The sequence below is a fragment of the Myotis davidii genome, unplaced genomic scaffold, assembly GCF_000327345.1.
Source record: "Myotis davidii unplaced genomic scaffold, ASM32734v1 scaffold566, whole genome shotgun sequence".
Taxonomy (NCBI): Eukaryota; Metazoa; Chordata; class Mammalia; order Chiroptera; family Vespertilionidae; genus Myotis; species Myotis davidii.
In genome coordinates this window covers 631,523-648,878 of record NW_006296617.1, presented here as the reverse complement: position 1 = coordinate 648,878, position 17,356 = coordinate 631,523, and the positions used below count along the sequence as shown (strand labels likewise).

Sequence of the window (17,356 nt, the reverse complement as noted above, 5' to 3'; positions counted from 1 at the left end):
TCCGAAGAGGCTCCGCCATAAAGAACACCATTCTTTGCTCATCTGGTTGCCCCTGGAGACAGGCATCTCAAAGCAGAAAGCCGCTTGCTTCCTGACCAGACGGGTGAGTGCTGCCACCCACCCACGCCAGCCGACTGTCTAGGGAGGGAGTTTGTCACAAAAGCAGGGCTCTGTCCTTTCCCTGGAGCACAGGACCCCCCCCACCCCATAGGAAGAGCCGATGGAAACAGTTGGGGCTTCTCATGCAGTCCATCGAAGGGTCTACATCCCCCGCCCGCGTTTGCCCATCATGAAACCCTAACGTGCTAGGAGAGAACCCAGCTCACTAGGATGAAACGCTTGGCCCACGCCAGGCCTGCTGCAGTGCCTCACAAGCCATGAGAGGATGAGGAAACGGAGGCCCAGAGCGGTTGCAGAACCTCAGTGGGGACCACTGCGCCCCGTGGGCTGGGCCATCTTAGCTGGGAGAGCCATTGGGGCCAGGCAGCCGGACAGGTGCTCTGAGCGCGGGAGGGCATCCCGATGGCCCCTCTCGGAAGTGAAGGCTCACTCCAGGCCTCCAGGGCTTAGCTCCTAGAGCAGGGTTGTCCCAGGAGGAACGGCAGCGATCCCACACTGAGCACTGGGGGGTGGCTGGATGGGGGTCCATTAAGAAATATGATGGTTCCTCGTTGGTTTGGGGGCACAAGCCCCTTTCCCCACAGATAAACCACGCACACGTCTGCCTGCACCTGGAGGCTGGCGGACTCCCCACACCCCGGGGTTCTTTAGGAAGCCCGTGCAGTAGTGGGTGTGCCGGAGGGTCAGTCTGGGGCAGGGCAGAGAAGTCTGGCTCAAGCTAGACTTGGAAGAACAGATGGAGCAGAAACAGCCGGCAGAGAGGGCGGGAGGCGCAGAGAGAACCTGCTGGGAAGTCCTGACCCACAAGGTCCTGGGTGCGCATCTGCCTGACACCAAGTAGCGGTGACTTTGGGGAAGGGACACATCTGAGCCACTTGTGTGTAAAGGGCTGATGACAGTGCCTCCCTCCCTTGGCAAAGACACCCCGTGAAGAGCTCAGACAAGAAGCACCTGGGAGCTGGTCTGACTTTCAGAAAACCAGTGACGGGGAAGCTGTGGAGATGGGCAGGACGAGCTTTGGCGAGCTCTTGCTGGCAGGCCAACGAGCCTGAAACTGGGTAAACTTTTTGACCTGCGAGTGACTTGATAAAAATATGTATTTTGGGAACACTTGCTTGTTAGAAAATGACCAAAAACAAACAAACAAACAACAACAAAACCCCCCAAAACCACAGAAACTAATTATGTGGAGCCATTATCGGCTTCATCTCTCTGAACCCAAGATTTATTTTAAGGGTTCAACCTCAAGGGCACACTTTGTCTCTGGCCTTGAGTTTCAGAACCCTTTCCTGTTGTTAAGTTTCAAGAAAAAGTTTACTTAAAAGCAGTAAGCGGCTCCCAGAGGAGCGTGTGCAGGGCTGTCTCACGCAGTAAAACCATCGTGCCCTTCGATGCGAGCTCAGCACAGGTCTCCCTCGGCGTGTGTGCTGTGGTGGGGCTCTCCCACCGCCGCAGCATCTCCACCTACAGGCAGCCCCACCGCCCCCCCTGGCTGGAGGCAGGAAGCGGGGCTGGCCAGGCCTCCGTCTGCCCTGGATGCCCCTCCTTCCTCTCCGCAGAGCAACAAGGAGGGCTGCTTCCTCTCCCTTCCTTGGGGAACAGGAGGGGCAGGGCGGGGCTTACGGAGCTGCTTTGATAGTAATTACGGACCACACCCGGGAACGCCACCCTCCTTCCTGACACAGCGAGGTGCCTCCTGTGCTCCCACTCCCTTTCTCCCACTGGCTTCGTGGCACAGGCGTCCGGACGCGGAGGAGCATCAGGCGAGTGGGGGGAGGAGGGAGGCCGTGAAGGAGAGCACAGGAAGCCTCCCCGGGCAAAGCCTGGCCCTGCATCTGCCATCGTGCTGATGTCCTGCTGACTCGACCTTGCTCACTTCCCTCAGGCCAGCAAACCCCACCGGCGCCAAGGGATCGGCTCTGGGCTCACACTGGCAGCCTTGCCAGCCCGGCCCCGGCACAGGGATCTCTCACTCAGTGCCGGGGATGCTGGAGTGCCGGCGGGGATTTCAGTCGCTTTTGGTGCAGCCCTCACCACCACCCGAGTGAAGGTGGGGCTGGGTTTACCGCACAGGCTGGCTAAGCAAACCTGCTCAAGAGGCAATGCCAAAGGCACAGGCTGGTGAGGGGAGGTGGGGAGGGTCCCAGGCTGTCTCCCGGGCCAGCACACTGCCTTCCACCACACTGCAGTGCCCCCTCCAGGTGTCAAGTGAAAGCAAGACACTCGAGGAGAGGCAAGACAAAGTCTGGACACAGACCAGGCAACTTACAACAACTGAGACCACAGAACTCAGGAGGAAGAAGAGGGGACTGCCGGACGCCACCGTGGACCTCAGAGACTAGCTAGCTCATCGCATCCCTCACGCTAGACAGATAACCCCAGGCTCAAAGAAGTAAAATACTGGTTTAAGGTCACATTGGTGCCAGGGGCCCTGATCTCAAACACCAGTCTTGCTTTGGTTGTGCCACTCTGCTGCCATCTTTGGCATCCAGGCTGCCAACAGGCTCTAGGCTTGGATCTGTGGTGCCCAACAGTGCCTAGAGGAAAATCCTTGATGACCTTTGCCCACCTGGCATACCGGCACCAGCAGGAGAGGACAACACCCAGCTCAGGGCCACACCCCTCGGTGAGGCATGCAGGCACACCCGTGTGCCGTCCCCACCTTTCCCGCAGGTGGGAAATGACTCCAGGGCGTCCTCCTGGAGGCACAACCCGCAGCGGCCTGCTCAGGGTCCCACCAGACCGAGGCAGGGACTGGCACGTGCTAGGAGGTGAGGGACGACCCCACGCTCTTAAGCAGCTCTGTGGACAGACAAGAGGAAGCAGGATCCCAGGATGAGCAACGTCACAAGGCAGCATGTGAATAAGAGCCCAGTGAGCAGTGAGGCGGTCCGCCTGGTGACCACGCATCTGTCGGTTAGAACCTGGGGCCCTATGTGGTTTCACCTGTAAATGGGGTGGTAAGAAGGTGAGCTGCATCCTGAGCCATTTTGGGTCACACATCCTTTGACAATCTGGTGAAAGCTACTGGTCTCTATGGACTAAAATGTGCACCCGGACTCGCTTGCAGTTACAGGTTCCTGGAGTCAGTCCTGAGAAGCTCTGCACTGAGACGCGGCCAGCTGCAGGCCCCTCTGGCACAAAAAGACATAGGTCAGTGCTTGTGTGGCACTGGGGGACCAGACCGGTGGTGGGGGCCACGGGTATTGTGGGAGGGAAAGGTGTGGAGCAAGAATAACTGATGACACTTTTGGAATGCTGAGGTGAGGTGTGAGGAGGAGATGGAATGGGGAAGTCAAAGCTGTTTTCTCTGCCTCATGCCACCTCTTCAATGAAGCCCTCTCCTTACTTCCCCCACCACTGCCTTTTCTGCATTTCCAGCTCAGCTAGCTCCATTCTGCCCGGCAAACAGCTCGCACGTGCACGCGGGGAGGGCAGGGACGTCTCAGCACCGAAGGTTAAGCCTCAGCTTGCCACTCCCTAGCGGTACGCGGTTCTTCATCTCTCACTCTCCCACACATCACCGTGAACATGGTAAAAGGATGACTGGTGAATAATCACAAAAATCTCCATTTTGTGGGCACATTTTCAGCATGTCCAATATTGTGAAGTTACGGAGCTAACAGAACAATTTGATAGTGACCTTGGTATTTGTTGTGATGGGATCTAAAACCATTTCCAAGCCCTGAATACACACAGGCACAACAGTTCTTAGGTATTAAGTGGAAAGAGCTGGTCAAGTTGATGTTGCCATGGAAACCCAGCCAGGCTGGGAACAGCTACTTTTGGGCTTAAGAATCTTTGTTCCATGTCCCTGAACACTCACCCTGGTACTGCCTGGTGGCTGTCTCTGGCTCAGTGAACCACCCCTGACACACACAGCCCCACCCTTCACTCAGCGAGCGTTGGCTGTCAGAGGTGCCAGGTCACTCCCCCCAACCAGGTTCAAGACAGAGACCCAGCTGACCAGCTGGGGGCACAGGAAACACAATAGGAAGAGGAAGCAGAAAATCTCCACCCTTTTCCAGGCTGCAGTGGCAGCAAGAAGCTCCCTTCCTCGGCACTGGAAGTTGCGGAAGCTGCTGGAGGAAGGGCAGCTGATTGCCTATCAATAACACCTCCCTACCCTGCTCCCAACCCCCTAAAAAACAAAAAAATGCTATGTCAGCAATTCCCACAGAAACAATGGGATTCTGTTGGGTGCCAGGACTCTACTAGCCTCTAGATGGCGCCAAGTCAAGACAAATGCTGACAGGAATCCCTAGCTCCTAGCAAGCTGGGTACCAGCCCATGCCTCCTCTCCCCAACGTCAGCCCAGAGACAAGCCCAGGCTGAAAGCTGGCTCCAGTGGAGATTTCCTCCGTGTTTCACATCAGGGCCAGCCTGGAGCTGCTGGAGCAGGGATTGCTGGGAGGACCTCTATCAGGATGCAGGATCAAAGAAGCGGACACCTGTCCCCACCCCTAAGTCGTCTGGAGAAACCCGTCTCCTGTCCTGAGAAGGCAGATGGGAAAGAAGGCCAGATGAGCTATGACGCCCCAGAACTCTGCCCCATCCCTGGTGGGCTTGGGCAGGATTAGGAGCTATAAACAACTTTAATCTGGCAAGACCATGTGGATAAAATATGGTGGGAATAAACATCACAGGGCATGCAGACCATGGGAAGGTGATGCAGGGGCCCCGAGCCTGCAGCAGTCAGGTCCTGACAGGGGTACCTCTGCAGCGCAGGGGTGGCCTTCCGCCAGCACCTCTGGTCACTGAAGCCACTTGGAGTCTGTGACCCAGAACTTAAAGCTCTGCTGGTTTGAGACCTCCCTCAAATTTCTGTCATACCAGCCTTGTTGCCGGGAGCCGGTCCATCCTTGCTGTTTCAAGGGACCTGGCATATATGGCATACTGTTCTTAATATGTTTGCTCACCTTAGCGCTATGTGTTTTAACCAAGGTCACCTCTCTGAGAAAGGTTGTTTCCCCAGGTAGGGATTTTCCCCTGAAGTTAGGGAGGGAATAAAACCCCTTAACTAAGTGCCAGGCGGGTAATTAATCACTTTAGCTACGAACAATCACGCTTAAGCTACATAATCTTTACTCCCTGGAATGGAGATAAGAAATGCCCTAACCTTTGGAATAGAGATTGATAGGATTGGAATCAACTGATATAAATACAGATGTAACAAGACAACAGGACACAGAACCTAGACACAGAACCTAGACAGAACCTAGATACAGAACCTATACAGAACCTAGACACAGAACCTACAGAGAACCTAGATACAGAACCTGTACAGAACCTAGATACAGAACCTAGAAACAGAGGGAACATGGCCACAGAACCTAGAGACAGAACCTGGCTACAGAAATTGGCTGGAGAACCTAGCGAGGGAACATGGCTACAGAACCTAGAGACAGAACCTAGAAACAGAGGGAACATGGCCACAGAACCTAGAGACAGAATGTAGACACAGAACCTAGAGACAGAACCTGGCTACAGAAATTGGCTGGAGAACCTAGCCCTGGTGACTGAACCTGGCTGGAGATCCTGACCAGAACTTGGCTAGAGATCCTGGCTAGGCTGCTGATCAACTGAACGCTGTCTCTGTGTCATTCCTTCCTCAGCAACTCCGTCCACACCTTTGGGGACCCCAGCACCTTGTGAGTAAATTGTGCTTGCTTAGAACTCCCTCTTCTCAGTCCCGCTAGTGTGGCTCAGTGGTTGAGCGCTGACCCATAAACCGAGAGGTCACCGGTTTGATTCCCAGTAGGGGGTGTGCAGGAGGCAACCGGTCAATGATTCTCTCTCATCAATGTTTCTATTGCTCTATTCCAGTCCCTTCCTCTCTCTCTAAAATCAATGGAAAAAAAAAACACCCAAAACAACAACAACAACAATATCCTCCCTCCTTTGAGCTGGGCAGTGACAAGATGAGACTAACGTCCCGGGGTCTGAGGAACATGGCATCCCTTGGTCACTGGCAGACACTTCCTTCTGCTGCAGAGCAATGGCTGCTTCTGGGCTTGGTCTACCCGAAGTACAAGTTAGGAAGGCTGCCTCTGGCTAAAAAGAGTAGAAAGTGCTACACGTGGAAAGCTCCAAGAGGTCAGGTCCCCTCCAGAACTACACCAAGTCCTGGAAAGGCTGCCCCGGGGGGAGGCCCGGCCTGAGAGGGGCAGGCCACGGCAGGAAGAGCCGTCAGGGCAGGCGGAGAACATGGGAAGGTGGCCCTTCAAACAAGGTGCTAAGTTGCTGTAGCCACAAGTGATCACCTAGCTGGGCCACTGGCCTGTCCCTTTCCCTCAGAGGCTGGCTGATAGGAGGGGAGGCGTGAGGGAGAGGCAGGGAAAGGAAAGTAACATCTACCTCTGAACAGGGCCTGTTGTAGCCCCGCCTCCGTAACTTTCCTAATCTCATTTCATAAACAGGAGTAGGGACAGCAACACAGAAAACGAAGGGTCAGAGAACATCACAATATGCACTAGCAAAGGAGCACGGATTCAATCGGAATTGGACACCCAAACTGGGCTCGTAACTCATGGAGTTCGGGGGGACCCCCAGAGAAGAACCTCTGGTCCTCAAAGGCAGGAGTCTCATTTGCAGTCCCTTTGGTGTCATCTAGTTCCCTTTCCTTATGTCCTTTAAATCTCAGCTCCAAGAGCCACAGTGCCCGCCCCCAAGGGCAGGACCCCTTCTTATGGTGCTGCCCGCCTCCCCTCTCCCTCAGTGTGCTCAATGCGGTCAGGCTGGTTGCCGGTACTCACTGTGCGCCTCCACCAGATCAATCTGCATGTTGTAGGGGACCAGGGGGTCAGGCAGCTCTGAGAAAAAGCTCTTCATGGCACCAGCCACGGTATTCACTGTGAAGTCTTTCTCTGCCAAGTCCAGGTTGTGGTCTGAAAGGAAGTTGGAAGAGTGAGGTCAGGTCGAACTAAGCTGTGCAGAAGCAAAAGGAAAACCCTGTGCCTGGGGGAAGTCAGGGAGACCTTGAGGACCCTGGGGTGCTGCCCAGGGCTGGCCTGGAGCCTGGGGAGGGCCTCAGGATGACCACAGACTGGACAGGAGCATCCCTGGTGCTGCTAAAAGAAGGTTCTCAGATTCGCAGAGGCCGACAGCCAACACCTCCTTCCAAGGTCACCCTGTGAGGAGGAGCCGCACCCCCTCCTCTGTGCCATCAGTGAGCTCCCTATGTCCACCTGGGCGTGCTACTCCCTTTTCCTGACACCCATCCCTCCACGGGAAGAAAGAAAGGGGCTTTCCTAAAAAGCTGGCTCACTTTTCATGGTGGGTTGCAAACACGTTACCAACAATCTTGACCATTGTCACCCCAAGAAATTCAATAAAAAAGAAAAAAAATACCCCGCAACAGTCCTGATTGCTGCCCCCATCTCCATCCCTTGTGATGGTAGGACAGACTCGTTCTTTTCCCTCTGGCCCCTCAGCTTATGACACCATTGACCTCGCTCTCTAATTTTTTCTTCTCAGACTTGACTGCACTCCTGATTTGTAAGAAATCATCGACTGACAGTCATTAGCTGGTCCCGTTTTGGGGGGATGAGCTTTACAGATTCTTGTATATTCGGTACAAGTGCATACCCAAGGGCGTGGCAACACCCTCATATAGACCTCATGCTTCCTAGCCCGAAGATGAACACGCGTCCCTTTTCTCGTGTCACCTCTCCCCACGGGCCACTAGCAGAGACCGACTGGTGCTGCAGTGCGATGGCCCCGGTGCTTGGGCAGGGAGCCTGCTCCTGGCTGCGCACTGGCAGCTGCTCTGTCACGCAGCCCGCACAGGCTGCCTGGCTTCTGAGCCTGGCTCGGTCCCCTCAGGCCCAGCCGTGCGTTTAGTCTGACCCTACTTTGATCCTTAGGTTACCTTCCTCCCTGGCCAGTGACATCTGAGAACTTTGATTGCTTTGGCTCATCTGCTCTGGCACCGGTGGGTGCGACTTCTCGTCCCACAGAATGCTCAGTGCTAAGGGGCAGAGTTTGGCCGAGCGTTGGGGCGAAATAGATTTGGCCTCTCAGAGCTGCCCTAGCTCAGGAGACGGGAGTCCCGCTAAGAGCAAGTCGAATTCACGAGAGCTCAGAGTCCCAGGGCTCAGCTAATCACAAATGTCCCCTTGCTTTCTCTCTCGTGCAGGGACTTCGGGAGAGGGGCGCTCCTTTGGGGGAAGGGGCCCTGGCAAAACAAGTTTGTCTTCTCGACCCAACTTTCCATCGTGCGCATGTCATTACGCCTGCACGGCCCCGTCCAGGGAGGCCAGGCCCTCCCGCGGCGAAGGAGGCCTGTGCCAGGGTGACCCGAGCAGTGTCTGTGGGAGGGGACGGGCTGACACAGGCTTGGCAGGGGGTGTCTCCTCTGCTGACAGGGCCTGCTCCTCCTCTGTGGCAGGGTGACATGGAGGCGATCCTAACGGGGCCAAATGCTTTCTGTTTCTCAGTCACCAAGCCAGCACCCCTTGCTCTGGGGCTGTGTGTGGCAGGAGCACCCCCAGGGCTGAACTGCAGCTCCCTCGAGGGGCTCCACTGGCAGTTTGGCTGTGGTGGTCGCCTTGACTGGCTCCGGCCTCCGGTGCTCAGCAGGCTGTGGCCTTACCTTGATCAAACTGTCTCTGCAGACTCTCCATTTCTGACTTGTTCCCGCTGACCCGATAGATGCCTTCAGTGCTCAGTCCTGAGGAGAAACAAGCAGGTGTCTTAGGTGCAGGCAGTGGAGAGCAGAGACTGAGGGGACAGACTCGAGGTGAGAAGAGGAGAGCATGAGGCCCCTTCCATGAGAGGGGAAAGGGCTAAAGCGATTTCCTAGATGCTTCAATCTATTTCCCCCATATTCTTTTTACTCCCCACTGAGTTTTAGAGAGTGTAAGAGAGGAAGGAAGGTGGAGAGAGTAGGGAAGAGAAAACATCAATGTGAGAGAGACACTGATTGGTTACCTCCTGTGCACCCCCCAACTGGGGCCAGGGATCAAACCTGCAACCCAGGTACATGCTCTCGACTGGGAATCGAACCCTTGACCCTTCAGTGCGCGGGGTGACGCTCTAACCATTGGACAACACCAGCCAGGGTCCCCATATTTTCACTTAAAAATTTAAAATACTTGATTTTGAAAAAATAAAAATAATATAGAAATACATCAGCTAAAGATAACTTTGTCCAGTTTGATGTATACTCTTGAATTAAAATTTTTTTTTTAACAAAAGGTAGGTAATATTCTTTTTTTTAATATATATATTTTATTGATTTTTTACAGAGAGGAAGGGAGAGAGACAGAGAGTTAGAAACATCGATGAGATGAGAAACATCGATCAGCTGCCTCCTGCACACTCCCCACTGGGGATGTGCCCGCAACCCAGGTACATGCCCTTGACCGGAATCGAACCTGGGACCCTTCAGTCCGCAGGTCAACGCTCTATCCACTGAGCCAAACCGGTTTCGGCAGGTAATATTCTCTTAACCCACCCTTTTCACTTACCAACTACTGGTGTGTTGTAAACTTACTCTAGTCATTAGCTATTCTTATTTTTTTAACAATATGATTTTAAAGACATCAAAGGATAACAATAGAACTATTTTTAAAGTTATTATAATCATTTAGGTTTTCCCAAGTTTTCACTGTTAGAAATAACCCACAATTATGTTTTTTTGGATACCTAGTAAGTATAACAGATTCTTGGCAGTGTGTATTTCTCACTTTGTGAATTTCCTATTCACATTCTTGTTTATTTTCCTGTAAGAGTGGTTCTCATTTTGTACTTGAAAGAAGTCTTAGAATATTAAGCAATTGCCTGTGTTAATGTTATAAACATTTACATTTTTTGCCTTTTTGTTATTGGTCTCCTACTTTTGTGTATTACATTTTTTAAAGTACATAATTTAAAAATTTTAGGTTTTCAAGACCAGTCATTTCCTTTATGATGTCTTCCTTTGTTTTTATGCCTAATACGGGTTTTCCTATTCTTAGTTTAGTTTCTATTTCTTCCTTCTTTTATACTTTTTAAAAATTCAATTAAATAGTAAAGAAGAATATAAAGCATCAACCGAGCAACTGGCCTCCACCCTTCACTCTCACCCCTTGGCAGAGTAGATTCTAAGCACTGCCCACCGGCTCCATCTCCCCTTCCAGGGAAGGGAAGTCCACTGTGGCCTCCTTACATCACCGTCTAAAGGACAATTAAGTCCCTGTGAAAACCAAGACGGGGTCTCAGGGCCAAACCAATCCCGGTCCCTCCTGAAGACTGGCTCCGAGCAGCCCTGGCCGGCGGGTGGGGCCCTGCACACACACTAGAAGGCAGCGCAGGCAGAGAGAGAGGGCCGGGCCCTGCAGTCAGTTAGTAGGCTCCTCTGCAGAGGGACCCATCAGGTGAGAGAAAAGCAGCCAGTCTGCCTGTTCCTGGGGCCCCAGATTAGTGGCAGGTGAACTTTGAAGAACACAGAAGCAAAAGTCACCAATTCCCCGGCTTAAAAGCTGTTAACTGCAGACCGGTCTTTCACCCCAGAGAAAAGGGGGTTAATGGATTGGTCCCAAGAACACCCTATGGTGCAATGTCTAGCTGATGAAGGAGCTGCCATCAGGCACTCGGTGAGAGAGGTGCGGACACTTTCTAACCTGAGGTTCCAGATGCACCCCGGCTCAGTGGTGACCTTTCCCACTGCCCCGCCCCCCCTTTTGGAATGAAAGTGCTTTCCTGCATCCACCCACCCTCATTCATTTATTAAAGAATGATAATACCACTGACTCCTCAGTCCCCAATAGTAGGAGCTACTAAATGAAGGGATAACAAACGAGAAAAATGAGGCTCAGAAAGGCCTTGGTAAGAGGTAGACTGGTCTAAGTCCAGGGCCTTTCCCACCCTCTGTGTCCACACTGTTCCGGAAGTCACTTGACATTTATCCACCAGGCTGAAGTCCAGACCAGTCTTTCCTCCCAGAAATACCACACTTGAGTAAAGTCCACTGGCCCTCGGCATGCTGGTAGCTTTGTAGATGGTACATCCCCTCCTGCTGTCAACCCAAAGGTCAGAGGCCAGGGGCTGGACCTTGTGTTCCATCCCTAGTTAGTAATTTTACAAGGGTCTCTTTCCTCAGTGACTTCTCTAAACTGTTCACAGATGTATTTAAACTTCCTACTTATTTCACATCTCCAGTGACGCATGTCACATGCTGATACATGAAACCATCCACATTTGGGCAAGCCCTGGGTGGGTATGTGTCAGCAGGCTCAAGGCTTCACCACTGGGTTGAAAAAACGATTTCCTAGGCAGTCTTCTCTTGACCTACCATCCCTCTCCAATGCAAAGAAAACGAGCAGCAGGAGCTTCCGAAGTCCTTGACAATGTCCACTGCCCTCCCGGAGCCCCAGTGTGGAGAGGCACTCTCTCAACTTCAGACCCTCACAGCCTCAGGCCATTCCATCATCTCTGCAGCCCTGACCTTCAGCGCAGACAGGGCAGTCCTCTGCATTTTCTCCTAATGGCCACTTGCCCAGAACCACAGGGCAGAAAACAAGTGCAAATTAGTTATCTGGAGATTTCCAGAGGTATGGGCTGCCGAAACCTCCCTAGATCCATGATAACCAAAAGGGAAGCATTTGAAAGTGCAAGGCCAGCTCCACAGCATCAATTAATCATCAACTTAGTATTTCCTGTAATGCGGATGCATGTTTACTTTACGAAATCCCATTTTAAAATAGTAATTCCACCGCTGCCCTACACAACACCATAACATAATTTAGAAAAGCTATTATTTGCTTGGCCAGTATAACTTTTCACAACTACTAATTAGACATCAATTAAATAAAAACAAAAACTGCAGAGCAGACTTCGAACGCTGTGAAGGCTGTTAGTAAAATGTGAAGGCTGTTAGTAAAACGGAGGGCTAGTGACATCAAGTGACATGGGTGAGGATGCAGGTGAGAACCAGGACTCCTGACAGGCATGGGCAGCCAAGGAGCCCAGACCAGAGCAGGAAAGGACTGGGGTGCTGCAGGCAGAGGGGCTGGATTCTAAGGGGGGTGTGTCCTGGGACCCACGGGCCCACACAGAAACACTCTAGAGGTGACTGGCTCACACCTGCCAGCAGAAAGCACAGGCCTTACCAACAGTAGCCCCAACCACAATGTCTGTTCCATGCCCACAAGTCCACCGGGGAGAGCTTTAACCTTAAACTGTGGGGCATGTCTACACACAGAAATCGCCAAAGACCCTTCTACCCAAGCAGTCTCGGAAAGAGGCCTTTTTACTTCCTTGAAAAAAAAAAAAGCCTTGCCGAAACCGGTTTGGCTCAGTGGATAGAGCGTCGGCTTGCGGACTGAGGGGTCCCGGGTTCAATTCCGGTCAGGGGCATGTACATGGGTTGCGGGCACATCCCCAGTGGGGAGTGTGCAGGAGGCGGCTGATCGATGTTTCTCTCTCATCGATGTTTCTAGCTCTCTATCTCTCTCCCTTCCTCTCTGTAAAGAATCAATAAAATATATTTTTTAAAAAAAGCCTTAATGGTTTCAAATATCTACTCTGTTTTATGTTTAAGTTAATCTTTGGGAATAGAACAAGACAAAGTTCAGATTGGCCAAGGTCACTATCTTCAAATATCTGAACTGCCATGTAGAACAGTTTTGTTCCAAAGGCTCAAGAGAGCAGAGCTCCAACTAAGAATGGAAATGATAGGAAGGCAAATCTCTCAGTATATGAAATTATGCATAGTTACAGCTGTCACTCCTTGGAATGGGCCAGAGCTTTTGAACTCCCTCCTCACTGATAGCCATCTGTCTGGAATGCTGTTTAAAAAGATAGTATCTGGTCTAGGAAGATAGTAAGAACAATAATAAACCATTTACTGACTGCTTCCTATGTGGGAGGCACATAATGCTAAGTGCTTACTGTACATTTTACATTAACTCGCACCCCAGCCCCAGAGAGGTTATTACTAACCCCATTTTAGAGACGGGAATGCAGAGGCTAAGGGGTAAGTAACATGCATAAGGTCAGAGTGGATTGAGATGTGAATCTCATTCCATCCTACAGTCTTCATTTTTTTTACTTTTATGTTTGAAATCATTGGTTCTCAAAATCGCACATGAATCCAAATCTCCTGAAGGGCTTGTTATAATACAGGTCCCACCCGTAGAAGTTTCTGATTCTCTCTCTCTCTGGCCCGAGACTCTGAATCTCACATATTCTGGGTGATGTAGATCCTGGCTGGTCAGGGAGCTACACTTTGAGAACTGCCACTCTAGAACATGGCTCAGGCCTCTAAGGGCTCTCTGACTCCTGAATTCTATCATTCAATAAAATTGTGTGTGGTGGGGGAGGGAGAGAGGGGAGATGAAATAAATACCAGACACTTTAGGAACAAAGCATTTCCAAAAAGTATTAAAATTGCTGCAATTGCCCTGACCGGTTTGGCTCAGTGGATGGAGCGTCGGCCTGCGGACTGAAGGGTTCCAGGTTCAATTCCATTCTAACCATCAAGCCATGCCAGCCAGGGCTGCTTTTATTTTTAAGCAAGCCCTTATGCATTATTGAAACTTTTAACCTTGGCCAGGTATGACTTCTATAAAAATGTTTAAAAATAGTCAAGAGAAAAGCAAAGAGACCTTATTCTTCTCATCAATATTCACGGAGCACCCACCTGGCAGAGATGCTCCTTTCCAGAGCCTGTCAGGCGGACTCGCCCTCACTGATGTTTGGTGACATAGGAAGGCTAGACGGCCCACCAATGCCAGCCAGGAGGTGCTCAATGGGCTAAGAATGAGCATATTTCACTGTGATTTCCCCATCACAGCAAATGCTGCTGGCCCTGGCTCCTGAGAGACGCCTGTGGCACTTACTTGGCAGACTGGAGGCATTAGGAAAAGGGACGGGTGACCAGCAGGAGCTTGGAAATCAAGGGGAGAATCGCCTCCTCCCCTGGTGTGCGTCTGGTTTTCTGAAACGTCCAAACAAGTTTTTATTCCTGGATCGCAAGCACCATGTCTCAGCACCTGTGCTCTTGGCCAGACTGCACCTCCGCTTAGTCACACCAGGACTCAGTTTCCCCCATTTCCTTCCTAGAACAAATCACTCTTCCTCCAAGTCACACTCTGACTTGTTTTTTTTTTTTACCTTCTATATTTAGATATAAAAACTCAGCACTTTAGTCCTTTACAGAAACTTAATTGGAGCTGCCAGTGCTCTAAAGTGTCCCACACCAGATAGGTCTTAACTACCAACAACTTCTGTGGAAAGAAACACATGTAACAGCCCATGTCCTTCGCTAAGAGGAAGTCTCAGGCAGGCCAGATTTCAAGGCAAGAGGTGCTGAGAACTCAGGGAGAGAAGGAAACGCCCTTGAGCATAAAAATATCCAAACTGTCTTGGCGAGGACTGACCTCTGGGGAACCCCAGAGTAAGAGGCTCTCCTTTTGGGTCAAACGCCAACTGTGTGTCTATATAGCCCATCGCCTTCTGAGGCCCACACTGCAGCGCCCCCGCCTCCACGGGAGATGAAAGGAGAAGGGAACAGTAGAGTATTTAGGTCGAAAACAGAAGCCACTTGCTGGATGTAAGACCCTGGGCAACTGTATCTCAATTTCCTTCTCTGCACAACAGAGAGAAGAGTGCCCATTTCATACCTGCTGGTGTGCATTTAGGAGACCTTAGCAAAGGGCTGAGGGAGTAAATATTATGCTAATGACCTAAGTGGAAAGGAAGTTAGCAAGTGGAGGAATTTTGCTGTCAGGGAGACATGGGTTCGAATCTTGACCCTAACTTCCCCTCATCTGACTAGACAATGGACTGACACCTACTTTCTTAGACTGCTGCAGGAGTGAATAAGATAACCTAAGCAAAGCCCACAGCGTAATGCCTGCCATTTCCTTTTCTCTCTTTTTTTTTTTTAAAGGGTACGGTCTTTTTTTAAATATATTTTACTGATTTTTTTACAGAGAGGAAGGGAGAGAGATAGAGTTAGAAACATCGATCAGCCGCCTCCTGCACATCTCCCACCAGGTATGTGCCTGCAACCCAGGTGCATGCCCTTGACCGGAATTGAACCTGGGACCCGTCAGTCTGCAGGCCGACGCTCTATCCACTGAGCCAAACTGGTTTCGGCTTTTCTCTAAACTCTTAACAAGCTTCAAGAGCAGCACCTGCCTGTAGGCATGGCCTATGCCTAGGGCTCAGCCAAAACAGGCCAGTCTACAGAAAAATATTTAAAAAATGCATGGGCTTCGACACCCATGTGACCTCAGTTCTGATTCTGGTCCTGTCTTATGGTGGCTGAGTGACTGGGGACAAATCACTCCACCTCTCAAAGCCTCCTCGTCAAACATCAGATGGTTAATTAATGACTTTGCTTCGATGTGAATACGGAGATTACGCATAGGGAAGGGAGTAATATAAAAGGCCGAACACTGAAATAACAATAATTTAAAAAGGCCAGGCACTTTTCTAAGCTCGTCACTAGAATTATCACAGTGAATCCACCCAATAATTCCTTGAGGTAGATATTAATATTTTTATTCCCTTTAAAAAAATATATACTTTTAATGATTTCAGAGAGGAGCGGAGAGGGAGAGAGAGAGAGAAATAGAAACATCAATAATGGGAGAATCATTGATCGGCTGCCTCCTGCACGCCCCACACTGGGGACTGAGCCCACAACCTGAACCTGGGCCTGTGCCCTGACCGGGACTCGAACTGTGACCTCCTGGTTCATAGGTCGATGCTTAGCCTGAGCCATGCCGGCTGGCCTTTATTCCCTTTTCACAGACAGCAATGGAGCTCCGAGAGGCTAAGCCGCTTACTCAAGGCCACAGAGCTGGTAGGTAGTGGGGGCAGGATTTAAACCGGCTCACTCAAGTCTCTGCCTGAATGATCGTGCATTTAAACATTATACTACAACCTCAATGTTAATGCCCTGTACCCTTTTCCCTTAAATACTGTATGTAGGGCACATCCCATAAATGCCAGATTCATTATGGGTTATAACAATTTTCCATTCCTCCCTTGTTTACTCATGCATTCATGTCTTCATTCACACCCAGTTCACTGTTCTCATCTGTCAATTGGAGGATTGAGTACGAAGAGCCGGAGGAAAAATGCGGCCTCCTCTCCACATAGAAAGCAGCCAATGGAAAGTGTCCTGGCTTTATTCCTGCAATAAAGTTCTACTATTGATAACATTACAGAGTCCCCACCAGATCTCCCTGTTGCCTTCCTGTTTTGGATGTGCTCAGAATGATTTTCTGGCTCTTCTATTCCTTGAACACTAGGGTCACTCTGCCCCCTCCAGTGCCCCTTTGTTAGCTGTCTTTCCTCGGTAATTCCCTCGTCAATCAAGATCTGTTTCTGGCGATGCCAGACCTCCTTTCTCCCCACGACAGAATGCCGCTAACACTCTATTATGACTGCTTGACCGGGTGTTAGCCCCACAACTAGGCACTGCGGCTTTGTAAATTTCCAACGCCATTGTATGTACACACAGCCGTGTCATCAATCTCCAGGCTGGGGAGGAAGGGAGAGAGACCTGGAGGGGAAGAGATGAAAATATCACACCAGGTCTGGGGCATCATATGGCTCTGGCATCTGGCTGATCCTTTATAAGCTCCCCATGTACTTACTGTCATTATCTGTGAAAGCGGGCTTCTGGACCCTGCCGAGCACAACAAGGGGCTCTATTTTTTCCCCTGACTTTCAAGAAAACGCACAGCCCAATAGATGTGTTTAAGAGACCACAATGACCAAGTGAACTTCACACCAGCAGCCCAGAGTTGATGCTGCCTGTTCCGGGCAGCCCAGGATGGAGAATAGAGGAGTGTGACCCATAATCGAGGTGAGCATGCTGCACTCCGCAAAGCAGCACAAATGTTCAAAGCCACGAGCAGCTGGGCGCCTCCTGTCAAGAGGGCCAGCGTCTTTTGGGCTCTGAGTGTGACTTCCCGAGTGCAAGCCCAGGAATGGCAGTGTGACTCTGGAGGTGGAGCTGGTGACACTACAGTGAGGGGTCTCATTGGCTAAACAAAGAACTACCAACAAAGAAACAGTCCTAACTAGCACACAGGTATAGTATGTCGCCACCAACACCACATCGCCATGCATACAATGCCAACTTCTCTTCCGAAAGTAAAAAAGCTTATACAGAAGCTCCTTGAGGTCAGGGAAGATCCCTCCCAAGCATTAATGAGGGCAAAGGTTAACTTCTTTCAGTTCCTGACATCCAAAAAGCCACGAAAGGAACAATGTCGTCACCAAGGACAGCCCA

The 17,356-nt window shown here is 51.0% G+C and overlaps 1 protein-coding gene across 1 annotated transcript in view; it reads right to left on the bottom strand.

Annotated features, from left to right (window-relative positions):
* ARHGAP35 (Rho GTPase activating protein 35) overlaps positions 1-17,356 on the bottom strand; it is an 83,066-nt gene that overhangs the window by 4,348 nt on the left and 61,362 nt on the right. Inside the window, exons 3-4 of the mRNA XM_006772026.2 lie at positions 8,714-8,791; positions 6,876-7,007 (exon numbers count right to left, since the gene is read on the bottom strand). Coding sequence (XP_006772089.1) covers positions 6,876-7,007; positions 8,714-8,791 — 210 coding nt within the window. The remainder of the gene's footprint in view (positions 1-6,875; positions 7,008-8,713; positions 8,792-17,356) is intronic.